Source organism: Vulpes lagopus, chromosome 12 (assembly GCF_018345385.1).
Source record: "Vulpes lagopus strain Blue_001 chromosome 12, ASM1834538v1, whole genome shotgun sequence".
Lineage (NCBI taxonomy): Eukaryota > Metazoa > Chordata > Mammalia > Carnivora > Canidae > Vulpes > Vulpes lagopus.
Window position 1 is genome coordinate 17467587 of NC_054835.1, and position 15249 is coordinate 17482835.

General features: G+C 37.8%; 1 protein-coding gene across 1 annotated transcript in view; it reads right to left on the reverse strand.

Moving 5' to 3' along the window:
* Positions 1 to 15249, reverse strand: part of EFCAB5 (EF-hand calcium binding domain 5) — a 176022-nt gene that overhangs the window by 147726 nt on the left and 13047 nt on the right. The window contains exons 2-4 of the mRNA XM_041725260.1: positions 5749 to 5798; positions 4960 to 5022; positions 3899 to 3983 (exon numbers count right to left, since the gene is read on the reverse strand). Of these exons, the coding sequence (XP_041581194.1) occupies positions 3899 to 3983; positions 4960 to 5022; positions 5749 to 5790 (190 nt within the window). The 5' untranslated portion in view covers positions 5791 to 5798. The remainder of the gene's footprint in view (positions 1 to 3898; positions 3984 to 4959; positions 5023 to 5748; positions 5799 to 15249) is intronic.

Here is a 15249-nt window from a genome sequence, read left to right on the forward strand (position 1 = left end):
TTTGTTCTAGTTCTGCAAAAAATACTATTGGTATTTTGATAGGGATTGCATTGACTATATAGATTGCTTTAGGTAATAAAGACATTTTAACAATATCTGTGCTTCCAATCCAAGAGCATGGAATGTCTTTATATTTCTTTGTGTTATCTTCAATTTCTTTAACCAGTGTTTTAAAGTTTCAGAGTACAGATCTTGCACCTCTTTGTTTAGATTTATTCCTAGGTATCTTATTATTTTTGGTTTGAACCAAAACTAGTTTTGAACAAACTAGTTTGTTCATTTGTGACTGCTTCACAGTATTTCATTATATGACTGTATTGAAATGTATTTATTCATTCTCATTTTTGGTGGGGAGCTATCAACAAATACTTTAAAATTTGTTTTATTTATTTACAATTTCCCCTAGCCTTATTGATAATACTCTGAAGAATAATTTTAAATCCTACCTAGATAGTATCCATTTTTCTGCCCAGGAAAAAATTAAGTATTTTGATTTCCTCTTTGGCTAATTCTCTTATTCCAATATAGAGGTAGTAAGGAGGGTAGTATAGTGCTTTCCCTTTCCTCTCAGTTAGATCTGTCAACAAGTTAACCACATTTTTGAGGGGGAGGGGATGTTTCCACTCTGGTTCATCACAATGCACATTAATATACAATAATTTTGTTTTTGTTTTAAATAAGTGAAAAAGAGAGCAATCCTTTAAAGTCTGCGGGTTCTAATGTTACACTCTTTGCTTTTACCCTCTCCAGCATAAACCAAAGAGGATCCCCTCCTGCTTTAAAGGTAGTATTACAGATGTATAGCAACTTAATATCTACCCATCTGCCATGGCTCATTCACACATGAACTATGACATTCTCTATCTTGTTGCAGACTGCTAGTGCTTCTCTAGTGTGCTTGGCTAAGCAATAATCCTAGTGTTTGCACTGAAATGCAGAGTGGAAGAGATATGTATTTGGTTACAACTCCAGTCAAACATTTCTCTCATAGAGCCGTAAGACCAAGAAAAGTAGGCACAGCAATAGTGGGGTTAATAAATTAGAATTCTAAGCAAGCCTGTGTGGAACTGTTTTTTGAGTGACCTCTGAGTTCAAGGATCAAAAATTACAGCACTGCCCAAGGGCAAATTAATTCTGAGGTCCTGTTGAATATAGTTCAAACAGGTACTGGGTTTTTGAGCAGATCTATGCTTGGGCATTCCTAAATCTTTTAAAGATTGATTGATTCATTTACACATTCACTCAATAATAATAATGCCTCATTTTGTGGCAGGCATATGCTAAGCACTGAAAATTCTTTTTCAGGATTACCTTCCTAAACTCTTCATAGCATTAAAAGCCTTTCAAATTCTTCCCCAACATGTATACCTTCACCCTTGTATTAATCCATCTTCTACATACAAAGACTTATTTGGGCATTAATGCTTTCAACTAAATAAGTAGGAACACAAAAGAATTCTGTATTCATATTTTGAAAGGTCCAGCCTTAGAAATGACTTTCATAATTTCTTGCACTTAGTACATGGCCTTGGTACAACCCTATTTAAGGGCATATATAGGAATGAATTATTATCCACATTATAACAAGCTTTAGCAGATTCTTTCTTCACAAGAGGGCTTATAACATTAGTGGGATTGGCTGCTGATTAAACTGGTGCAAATTGACCCAGCAGGGCTACACAACTAAATGTGTGATGTTCTTAAATACAGGCCCTGTCTGAAACTCAGCTGGCTTGATTCTTAACATTTGTACATAAAGCAGAATTACTATACAGAAAGAAGGAGGAAAAGAAGCACTATTAAATACTGTTGGAATTAAGATTCAATAGCTTTAGGAAAATGCATTTTCCCACAAAACTTTGTTAATAATAGGGCTATGAAATAAGAATAGAATTGAGCAAACATATTTTCTTTTTTTAATATTTTATTTTTGAGGGATCCCTGGGTGGTGCAGCGGTTTGGCACCTGCCTTTGGCCCCGGGCACGATCCTGGAGACCGGGATCGAGTCCCACGTTGGGCTCCCGGTGCATGGAGCCTGCTTCTCCCTCTGCCTATGTCTCTGCCTCTCTCTCTCTGTGTGTGACTATCATAAATAAATAAAAATTAAAAAAAATATTTTATTTTTGAGTAATTTCTATACCCAACATGGGGTTCAAACTTAAAACCTTGAGATCAAGAGTTTCATGCTCTACCAACTGAGCCAGCCAGGCACCCTGAGCAAACATATTTTCAAAAAACGACATCTCAAAATGTAAGTTAAGCTCATACCTTGAAAAGTATAATAACTAGGGTAAAGAAATGAATACTTCACATATACACTTAAACACAATATTTTCTTTGCAAAGATACCTATTTGAGTGCATTCTGAGAGCTGTCTGACAAGATAACATCATTTTAATAACATCATTTTAATTTTGACAAGTATATAAGAAAAATAAAGACACTTCCTTTGATATATTGAAACTGCATTAAAAGTTCCTATTCCCACTTCTTGCACATACACAGGCAGACACATGCATGTGCACACACATGTTTACAAAGGGAGATTTAAAATATTAGGCTTCATAGTGACTGGCTACTAGATAAATAAATACATTGCATTGCAACTGATTTGCAATAAGCAACAGCAATTTTTCAGCATATATCATATACTGGGATGAAAAAACTCAAACAAAACACACTTCCTACTATCATACTTTGAAAAACAATAACAGAAATGGAAAGTACAAGAACAGGAAATACCACAAACTCTTGATTGATTAGTTTTCTAGAGAGGCAATAAATTATATGATGGAATACAAGTGTGAAGTTTTGCACACGCAAATTTGGTCACAAACCAATTAAAATGAAAACCAATTTAAATTTATAACAATTCTGTTTGGCATGTTTAAAATGAAAGAATCCGCTTAAAAACCTGGCTGAAGGACACCTGGCTGGCTTAGTCAGAAGAACATGCAACTCTCAATCTCACCCACCTTGGGTGTTGGAGATTACTAAAAATAAATAAACTAACTTAAAAAAAAAAAAAACCTGGCTGAAATGATTAGGGTAAAGGTAAAGTAGATGTAGTGGTAATAGTGGTGGAGGGTGGGAGTGAAGAAGAAGTAAAATCAAGAAACTGGGATGGGGGAGGGGCAGGTGACGAGGGACTTTCCAAGAAACTTTTTTTTTTTTTTAAATTTTTTATTTATTTATGATAGTCACAGAGAGAGAGAGAGAGAGAGGCAGAGACACAAGCGGAGGGAGAAGCAGGCTCCATGCACCGGGAGCCTGATGTGGGATTCGATCCCGGGTCTCCAGGATCGCGCCCTGGGCCAAAGGCAGGCGCCAAACCGCTGCGCCACCCAGGGATCCCCCAAGAAACTTTTTAAAACTTAGTGAAGCTACAAAAATATTACAAAATTTTTTTAATATTACAAATTTACAATAGAAACAGAATAAGTGTTGGAAAGTTTGGTTCTTAAAGTGCATATTATATGTTAATAATAAAAAAGAGTAAATAATTGCTTTTAAGTGGTTTAAGAGACAGAAAGCCCTTTGGAGAAAAGCAAGCACCTAAAAGTTTTAAGTAGCATCTATAGTGATGCCAGTGGGTTGAGTGTCTGTCTTCTGCTCAGGTGGTGATCCTAGGCTCATGGGTTCAAGTCCCACATCTGGCTTCCTTGTGGGGATCCTGCTTCTCCCTCTGCCTTTGTCTCTGCCTCTCTCCCTCTGTGTCTCTCATGAATAAATAAAATCTTAAAAAAAAGATGGTGAAGGGAATAGATTTTAAACTATTTCCCAAATTGTATTTAAATTACCCCTGGGAGTATATCTTTTTAAAGGCAAACTCTTAAAGGACTGCATCCCCAATGAAAATATAATTGTTTTAAATTCCATTGTAGGCTAGCTCTCTACCTTGGGATTTGATTTCATCTGCTTCTGTTTCGGCCACATTGCTGCTGGTGTCTAATGCAGAACTGCCTGGTACACCCTGTGAACTCTGAAAGGAGAAAAGAAACCTCAGTTTTAAAATGAGTTACTTTTCCTCAAAGTTGCATCAACTTTCCCAGTTAAAGAATGCAGATAAATGTCCTGTAGGAGTTACCAAACATACCTGATTAATTTTTCTAGGATTTAATGCTATGTATTAGAAGCAAAGCAGTAATCACAGTATGCTTACTGCATCAACAAGATAAAATGCATTGGCTCAACATGTCATCCTATCTTCCTGTGGCTAACAAAGTGATATTCTAAGAATATTATTCCAGATGTGTATAACTTATACTTTCTAGAAACTTTAGACTACCACACAGTGAAATTGGATTTTTGAAAATGCTACTGTTTTACTATTAGAATCACTTTCCATGTTTGTGGTAGAAAGAAAAATATTTCATCTTAATTGAAGAAATTAAAGCTTAGTTTTATGAATAAACGGTGGCAAAATGGCTTTTTGTGCTCATGCTGATGTGGTTTCATTTTGTTTTCATGCTGATATAGTTTTAAAAGAATGATAATAGAATACTTTTAAGATTCATATTGGTGAACTTAATGGTGAATCCATATTTTTAATTGCTTCCCCTTTTTTATAGAATGTTCCTCCTCATTAAAGTCTTGTATTTAAACAAACACAAAGTTAGTTAAATTATTAACATGGGAATTATATTTTCAGAACAAATAGTGAAGTTACCCTAAAAATGGATGATTATTGTACTCAGGGTAATAGTTCTCATTTTAGAAAGCAATCTTTATATACCTATAATTTATAATAGCTTTTCACAAATAATTTACTTGTCCATGGAAACTTCCTGCAACTGACTCAAATGAGTCAGCTTATTAACATGAACTTGCTCTTTTCCATTTGCCATTTTGTCTATCTTTTTGAATACCCACATATTTTCTTTTCCTTCTTCATAAGAAAATTAATTTGTCCAGTTGACTCTCCAGCACTAACATCTGATTATTCATGAAAACTCTACCTCAGTAGGCTCTTTCACTTCAGTTTCTTCAGGTTTGTTTTCTTTGTCTTCTTTTCCATTTTCCTGAAATGGAAACAGTGTTACTAAGTGGTATACAAAAGAAGCTAAAGATAAAACTAACATACTCTAGTATAGTAAGCTTTTATGTAAAAAAATTTTACATAATGGGCAAACATCATACCAAATAAAATCACACAAAGTAGCTGTATTAAATTCAAACAGTAATAGACTTGTTATAAATGCCAACCAGCTAGAAGCAGATTACAGTGACCCAATTATTATTTGCTACCCTCCCTATCCCTCCCTTTATTTTTTTTTAAGATTTTATTTATGTATTCATGAGAGACACAGAAAGAGAGGCAGAGACATAGGCAGAGAGAAAAGCAGGTTCCCTGCAAAGAGCCCCATGGGGGACTTGATCCCAGACCCCATGATCATGCCCTGAGCCAAAGGTGGATGCTCAACCGCTGAGCCACCCAGGCGTCTCCCCACCCCTTTTTCTTAAGTAGACTCCACACCCAGCATGGAACCCAATGTGGGACTTGAATTCATGACGCTGAGAGCAAATCAGAGCTGAGATCAAGAGTTGGCTGCTTAACCAACTGGGCCACCCAGGCACCCCAACCCCTTTTTTCCAGCACTTTCATCATAACCTGATGTACAATACTGCAACTAAAAAGAAAAACAATTAAATAATAAAATATGATACCACATCTCAATTTTCTCAAGAATGTTGCATCTCAAATTCTCTCATAGTTAAGTAGTTAGAAACCTATGTAGGCTGGATACCTGAGCAGGTTTAGGTTCCTCTTGAAATGCTGACTCACTCATCTGGGCCACTAAAAGGTATCATCAAATGGTAGGGAAAAGTATTACCAGACCAATATTAATAACAAAAAGAGAAAGTATTAATAAATAACAAAAAGTACTGTGGAAGGCTGAAATCACCCCCAACCCCCACTGCATCCCATGATTCTATTGAATGGTAAGTTCTCAACTGCTAAACTTTTCAAACTGTACTACTGTTAATGCTGTTGTTACTGACCAAAACTAGATTAGTGCAAGGCTAATGACAAGAAAACTCAACCATTAATAATCACCACTATTATCATTAAAAAAAGAAACACACACACAAAATGGCAACAGTAATGCAAGTGAATTTTTTAAGACATTATTATTATCATTAATTTTTGAAATAATGATTCAGATGAGATGAAGTGAAACTTTGATGGTTACTCAGTTCATGTGAGAATGACAATACAGACATTAGAGTAATAATCTCACTAAGTATTTTTTTGAATGAGGAGTTCTGAGAGGAATGTGATTTATTTATATTAAGGAATGAAAGTGGATAATTATCAGATCTCTACTTCACTGCAAATGACCACAGATTCAGTCACAAATTATCAAAATCACTGCTGTGTCAAAAATCATTTAAGAATTTGTGGTATTTAGGCTAGGTGCTATGTAGAAAGGAAATTTTATATACTTGGCCTCTGCTTCTAGGGTAGTTACAATCCAGGGACGATTTAATTTGAAATGGTATCTTTATAATGTGCTAGAGTGTTTATATTTCTTTTTATCAACACAGCACATGTTCTAGTTGAAGAAACCAAAATTACTGCCTTTGGAGACAACAGATTCCAACCTTTTAGAATAGCTGCCTCAAAGCATTTTTGAAGTTCTTAAATAATAAATATAAAATAGATTTCTTTGTTAGGTCCCAATAGACTGCTTTCTCTGCTTATGGTGTCCATCTCCTGAAATTACTAAGAAGTTCCTTTCCATTTCTTTTTAAAACAGTTTGTTTGGATCCACCCAGATAAATTCAATACAATAAACCTTTATGGGTGCCTTCTATATGCAAAAAGACATTGGAGTTGTGAAGATGAGTAAGACCTGTGCTCAGAGGGACAGGAAAACTTCCTTTGAAGAGTTCCTAGTCTAGCGATGGAAAAAGGGATAAACAAATGCAATTCAATCTGCAAAGTGCAAAAGAAGAGGCTCATATAAAATGCTAAGAACACAAAGGGGTAAGCAATTACTTTTCCCAGGGAGATCAGGGAAGTTTTCATAGAATTACAGATTTTTAAACTGGATTTTAACAGACTAATAAGACATTTTTGTGTAAAGAAGGGGGGAAGAGTATTTGAAGCAAAAGGAACAATACATGCGAGGGTATGAAAGTTCAAAAAGGAAGCACTCATGTAGCAGAGCACAGTTATATAAAACAAAATTGCAGATGTGGCTGAAAAAGTCACTTTTCAATCTGTAAAAGTTATTCATGCTGAATCAAGGAGTTTGGACTTTATGCTTTTAAGCATAGAATAGATGTGATCAGATTGGTGTTTTTAAAAAGTTACCTCCGCCAGCAAAGACTGGAATTATGAAGGACAGAGGGAAGAAAGAATGAAGGTAAATTTTCCACCTGAAGTGTTACATTTGCAGTAAATGGCCTTCATCAGTCTAGGTTCTGCCTGACATTGCCAATCCCCAAACCATATCGCTTCAGATTCACTTTTTGCAGTGCATGCAGATGGTTTTAGGTTGCAAGCACCTGGAATTCGGTCTGAGGGTTTCCTGCCAGTTCAAATGTGGGGATAGGCAAGAAGCGCTTGGGAGCTGGTATCTAATAAGAGAAGCCCTCGGCTAGGGATGGATAGGGAGTTGTATAATGGTCCCATGGGTAGAACATTTCTGTCTCCCAGAGTTCCTTGCAACCTGCCCAATAATACAGGCTTCCTTCACTTTCCTGTAATACTTCTCTATTCCCTTACCATTGTTTCCTGGAACCACCTCCCAAATGAACTTGCACTCAACTCTTTGTATCAGAGTCTACTCAGAGGGAACATAAACTAAAACAGATAATGATGATCAGGATTGGGGGCAAAATTGGATCTAAAGAGTGAAAGAGAAATAGTTAAGATTCGCGGAGTGGTTTTTTTTTTTTTTTTAATATTTACAAGGCTAAATGGATGATGATGCCATGAAATGAAATAAGGAAAGGGGAGAAAACAGGTTGAAGGAAGGATAAGAGTTTGAGTTTGGAGATGCTAACACATTTAAGGTATCTGCCCAGTGGTCTATAGAAATTTCCAGTAAGAGTCTTAATGACACTGAAATATATTATGGTGCATTGGTAGGAAGTTATGCATAATCAAGTCCATCGGGAAATTACAGAAGTATTACCCAGTCTGAATAGTACTAACTTGCATTTGAATTACTCAAAGTTCATAACATTCTACATACCTCATCCTCCCATCCATGAGATTCTACAGTCATTTTACGTAGATTGCCACCTATGAGACAGAGTTTTTGTGAATCTGGTAAGGGCCCTTTATATGCATTCCCAGTAGATTTATAAATTGGTGAATTGCAGCATTTGGCATCTTGATTGACAAGACTGTCAGTCATATATGAAAGGACAGCCAGTTATCCTTGAGGAAAGGGTTTCTAGGTTGAAAGCAGAAATTATACACAATTCTGATTTGTCAGACTAATAGAAGATAAGAGATGTCAATTAGCTGGATTTCATGAGTTTTAAACCCCTGGGTACTGACAGAAGGATACATTTGCGGAAGGATGCTAGTGGAGCTTACCCAATAAGAGTATCTTCTAGGAGAGGGGAAAAAAAGTTAAAGATAAACCTTTGCTGATGAACACTTAGAGGTAGGCTAGGGAAGAAAATCCAGGGTAAGACAGAGATAACTGCTGAGAATAGCAAGAGATTCTGCAGCTATTCACCTGCATGCTGCTGGCCTAACTCCCAATATCAGCCTCTACCACTGCGCTTATGCCGCAGCAAGTTGTTCCTGCAGCCCCACAGGAAAAGCCAAAGTCTGTACAATTGTACAGACTTTGTTGGGCCTGGGTTGACCCTAACCCCTGCCATTGGTCTACATAGTCCCACTCACTATAGTTAACCTTATAGTTGTGCACCTGTAAGACACTAGCCCCAATTCCCATCACTGGCCTCCCCTGCCAAACATGTGCCTATAGCTAGCCCCTATAGTCACACATGTACACATTGACAGCCAGAGCCACTGCAGCTGCCTATGTGCCTGCAGTTGGCCCCAGACTCTGCTGGGGGCCCTAGATTTCACCACTGCACATCTGTATGGTCTCTGCAGCCAGCCTCAACTGGCCCCACAGCCAAGTGTGTGCATACCACTGGCTATGGCCACCATCACTGTCTGGCATGGTCCCTAGCCAGTAGACTGGAGGTTCTGTTAAAGAATCCACCAGGGTGCCAACCTGCTCAGTTGGTTAAGTGTTTGACTCTTGATTTTGGCTCAGGTCCTGATCTCAGTGTCCTGGGATTGACCCATTACAGACTCTGTGCTCAGCAGGGAGTCAGCTTTAGGATTCTTTCCCTCTCCTTCTGCCCCTCCCCCTCTCCCTCACATGCTCTCCCTCTCTAAAAGAAAACAAATAAATCTTTTTTTTTTTTTTTTAAAGGACCCAACAGTCCTTCCAGCCATTTTGCACTGCCTGCAACTCTCACCAAGGATCATGCAGTTCCTGATGTCATGGACCACAGCTTCCTGAGCCAATGACACACCATGCCACCTCCACCCATCTCCATCTACAGGCACTACATGCCCTCACACTTGGCATCCTGTAGTACTAGACCAAGGGTCACAGCATGTTCCAGCATGCTCCCAACCACAGGTAAAAGTATTTCCTTACCAAAGTCATTCCATAAAGTCTGGAAGAGGTGACTCTTCTTCAAATGCACAAACACCTACAAAAGTGACAGTGCTCACAAAGAATCAAGGAAACATGATACCACTAAAGGAACACAGTAAATTTCCAGTAATGGACCCCAAAGAAGTAGAGACTCATAAATTACCTAACAAAGAATTCAAAATAATTGTTTTAAAGATGCTCAGAATGCTACAAGAGAACACAGATAAACAGTTTGATGAAATAAACAATAAAATAATGAAAAGATAAGTTCCTGAGGTGCCTGGGTGGCTCAGTTAAGTAACTGCTTTTGGCTCCGGTCCTGATCTCAGGGTCCTGGGTTTGAGCCTCGTATTGGGTTCCCTGCTCAGCGGGGACCCTGCTTCTCCCTCTCCTTTTGCCCCTCCCTCTGCTTGTGCACTCTGTCAAATAAATAAATAAAATCTTTTTAAAATGATAAGGTCTCCAAAGAGATAACATAAAAAAGAACACCAGAAATTTTAGAACTGGAGAATACAAGGACTGAAATGAAGAATTCAATAAAGAGCTTCAATAGCAGATTAGACCAAGCAGAAGATTCAGTGAATCTGAACACAGATTTACTATTATTATTATTGAAGTATAGTTGACATACAATGTTACACTAGTTTCAGGTATAAAACATAGTGATTTGACAAGTCTATACATTATGCTATGCTCGCCACACATGTAGCTATCATCTGTTACCATACAATGCTATTATACCATTGACTATATTACCTATGCTGTACTTCTTATCCCTGTGACTTATTCATTCTATAGTTGGGAGCCTGTATCTCCCACTCCCCTCACCCATTTTGCCCATTCCTCAAATCCCTCTCCTGTGACAATCATATCTTTGTTCTCTGTATTTATCAGATTGTTTTTGCTTTCTGTTTATTTGTTTTGGTTTTTTAGATTTCACATATAAGTAAAATCATATGGTATCTGTCTTTCTCTGACTTACTTAGCACACCCTCTATGTCCATCCATCTTGTCATAAATGACAAGATCTCATTCTTTTTTTACAACTGAGTAATATTCCATTGTGTGTGTGTCATCTTTTTTTCTTAAGGTTTTATTTATTCATTAGACACAGAAAGAGCACAAGCAGGGTGAGCAGCAGGCAGAGGGAGAGGGAGAAGCAGACTCCCCACTGACAGGGAGCCTGATGCGGTGCTCAATCCCAGGACCCTGGGATCATGACCTGAGCTGAGGGCAGACACTGAGCCACCCTGGCACTCTGACATTTTCTTTATCCATTCATCTATTGATTGACACTTGGGTGCATTTATCTTTTGGAATTATCGTTTTCATTTGGGGGGGGGGGTAAATAAATACCTAGTAGGAACACAGATCACTTGAAATGATCCAGTCAGAGAAAAACAAAGGGGAAAAATATGAAGGAGAATGAAGAAAGCCCTTGGAATTGTTGGGACACCATTAAGAGAAATAATCTATGTATTATGAGAGTCTAAAGAGAGGAAGAACTGGGCAGAAAGCTTAGTTTAAAAAGTATGTCTGAGAACTTCCCAAATCTGCAGAGATATCTGCATGTCCATGTTCAAGGAGTTCACAGGTCTGCAAACAAATTCAACCCAAAGATATCTTCCCCAGGACACATGGTAATAAAATTGTCAAAAATCAAAGACAAAAATAAATCTTGAAAGCAGCAATAGAAAAGAAGTATGTTACCTACAAGGGAACCCCATAAGACTATTGGTAGAGTTCTTAGCAGCAACCTTATAGGCTAGGAGAAAGTGGGGTGATATGTTTAAAGTAATCAAGAATACTCTATCTGGCAAAATTCTCCTCAGAAATAAAAAAGAGACAAAATCTTTCCCAGACAAAAAAAAAAAAGCTGAGGGAGTTCACCACTACTAGAACTGTCTTACAAAAATTTGTAAGGAATTCTTCAAGCTGGCAAAAAGGGACACCAATTAGTAACATGAAATATATGAAAACATAAAACATACTGATAAATACAACTATATAGTCAAATTCAGAATACTTCAATACTGTAATGTGGCAGTATATTAATCAGTTAATTCTAGTATTAAGGTTAAAGGACAGAAGTATTAAAAATAACTATAGCTACAATATTTGCTAATGGACATACAATATAAAAAGATGTAAATTGTGGCATCAAAAATAAAATAGGAGGGAAAAAGGTAGAGTTTTTGTATGTAACTGAAATTAAATTGTTAACAGCTTAAAATAATTATTGTAGTCTATGTTTCCTGGTAACCACAAAGCCAAAATCTACAGTAAATGCACAAAAGATAAAAAGAATGGCATCAAAGCATACCACTATGGAAAATTATCAATTCACAAAGGAAGGCAGTAAGAGAGGAAGAAAGCAACAAAGGAACTATGAAACAACCAGAAAACAATGAACAAGATGATATTATTAAGTTCTTCTCTATTGATAATTACTCTAAATGTATATGGATTAAGTTCCCCATCAAGGGGTACCTGGGTGGCCCAATGGTTGAGCCTTCTGCTCAGGTTATAATCCTGGGGTCCTGGGATTGAGTCCTACATCAGGCTCCTGCAGGGAGCCTGCTTCTCCCTCTGCCTATGTCTCTGCCTCTCTCTCTGTGTCTCTCATGAATAAATAAATAATCTTTAAAAAAAAAGCTCCCCATTAAAATGCATAGAGTGGCTGAATGGATGAAGAATGGATGAAAAATGGATGGGGCAGTTGCCTTACTAGGAGATGCCCATTTTCCTCAAGACTCACCATAACCACCTCTTACTTCTAGGAGATTCTTAACTACAATCAGATGTTAAAATGCTCCAGCAGTGCAAATACAAAGTCTGGCCAGGAAGAAATAGTTTTTAGAGCAAAAGATTTTTATGATTTGCATAGACAGTGGCAGAAACCCAAGGAAAGTGTGAGAGTATATTATAAGGAAATTAAAGAAAGAAGCACAGAATATAATGCTGAGTTGTTAGAATTTATTAACATGGGTACACTTATCAGAAATTAAGGATTTAATGTTTTAGCATCTACAGCTGGAAGTGACACTAATCATTTATTTGGTAAATTCACTGAAACTTGGACTCTTTAGTAGCATGTGCTTAAACTGAGATACTGGAACTTCCTTGGCATAATGTAAGAAGAAATACCAAGGCTTAGGGAAATAGGAATATTGGAGTAGATTTAATTGCATATTGACTTGCACATCCACTCCCCCCAAGTACATCCTCTAAGAGAATTCTGTCTAAGGGACAACACTTTACTAAAGCATTGAAAAGTATAGTAGTGATGGGAGTATTTATATTCTTGAAAAGCTCTATAGTGGCTTTCTTCTATAGGCATATGGAATGACCCATTTCAGAATAGTAGAGGCCAAATATTAGTGTTTAACTACCTACCTAATTACCTAAGTAGACACATTTACCATAAAGAGCAGTGGAAATACAGTGGTAATCAGATGTTTTTTTGACTCTCAGCAATCTGTGTGGTTAAAGGACTATGGTGTTTCTAGGAATAAATGAGATGGCCAGCCTACTGAAATGTTGGTCATCTACCTATGGTATAAAAAAATCCATATATGGTGACCAAAAATATGACTCTAGTAACCACAGTGGAGAGTTTCTGACATCTCACCAGTTTCTAGGCCTAAACCCCATAACTGAAGGCAAGGTTAGATCTCCTTAAAGGAGGAAACTGCAGCACTGCCATCAGTATATAGGGAAAAATCTTCCAAATCTTCACAGGATCTGTGGTCATCTCCTAAAACGACTATGTGCCAGGGAAAATAAATATTCAGGTTTTTCAGGGATTTCTAAACATTGGCACTAAGGTGATGTTCATTCTTGGGGACTCTAAATGCCACTACAATCTACCAGTTTAAGTGTGGGCTTGTGGTGGACAGGTGAGAAATTGAGCTTTTTTTTTAATGGAACAGTTTAGGATCCTTTATTTACAGTTCTCAGAAGCCTTGTTTAGGGGCTTATGAATGTAGAGGTTGCTGCTAGGCTTCCTGGTCTAGGGCTAGAAATCTCCAGCCTTCTATAGTTAAGGGGACTTGTTCAAGTGGAGGTTAGTACCTTATACTCCATAGCCAATGTTGCAGCTGACTTTAGGCTGGTGAGGATTGTAGAGCCATGAATGGGAGGGGAGGAATGTGTGGAGATATAAGAAGCTGGCTGTCGTGTTTCTAGAGTTGATACATAAACAACTGGTATTGCCTGTATCCTGTTTATGAAGGCATTGTATGCTAGAAAGACAAAAGCTGTTGACAGCAGCACCACAAAGAAAGTAAGGAGGATGGTCTGGTGAGAACCCAGAAACTTCTGGAGGACATTTGAATCTTCACACTGATCTTTCTTCTGCATGGATTTGGAAAATTTTGCTTGCTGGGATGTTTAGCAAGTATTACTGAACTGCACATGGCACAGCATGAGGGTCTCATGAAGTATTGTTGTAATGCTGACTGACTTGGGGTGCAGGATCCTTTAAGATTAGCACCATTTCTGCCAGTGGTAAAAGCCTGAACACAGTTGAATTGGGGTATTGCTGAGGTAGGTCATAACTGAGCATTAATTTTGATGATGCATCGACCACCACCTGGTTTCCCTAAGGGAAAGAAATATGAAGAGGATTTTTGCTTTTACCAAAAAAAGGCAAAAAGTAAAAAATAACATTCAGCATTTTGCAGTGAGCCACTATACAGCATACACCCTAAGCTCCTTCTCCAGGAACCACACTCAATAGCTCAGCATTCAGCAACTGTTGCTTTGAACTATGTCTGAGCCTCTATCTGTATTTTATCTCAATGTATTTTATGTATCCATTAGCAAGATGTGTCATAAGAAATCAGAAAAGCCTAAGAGATTTGATTTTTGGGGTCTAGGAATGCTCAAAAATTTTTTCCATACATGTAAATGGTAATTGGTTCTTGGCATCATTCTGGCTTACAGAATGTTTCAAAAGAATGCTGTATTTTCTTCAGATAGTGGGGGAATACTGTACTTTCTTCATTTGGCTTCCAGGATAACAATATCTGAGTTTTTCTCCCACTTCCCTAGTTGTTTTTTACGTTTCTCTTGTTACTCTTCTTTTCTCAGAGTTGTTTTTTTTTTAAAGATTTTATTTATTTATTCATGAGAGACAGAGAGAGAGAGAGAGAGGCAGAAACACAGGCAGAGGGAGAAGCAGGCTCCATGCAGGAAACCCAACGTGGGACTCAATCCTGGATCTCCAGGGTCACACCCCAGGCTGCAGGTGGCGCCAAACCACTGCGCCGCCACCGGGGCTGCCCTTCTCAGAGTTCTTAATATTGGAGTGCTTCCAGAGCACTTATAATATGAAAGGCCAAGCTGTAGCCCTTGGGAAGTCCCCTCCCTCACATACACATATACCCGAAGAGTAAACAAAAATTGCTTTCCTGGGATGGCAGAATGGGGAATTACAGAGATTAGTAACACCAACAAAGATCTGAAAGAAGCAGGAAATGATGAAACCTATCTCATGCCAATTTAACCTGCCTGTTTGGTTTATGAAGAAGGCAGATGGATTTTGGAGAATGATCGTAAATTATTATAAAGTTAATCAGCTGATGTTTCCAGCTGCCT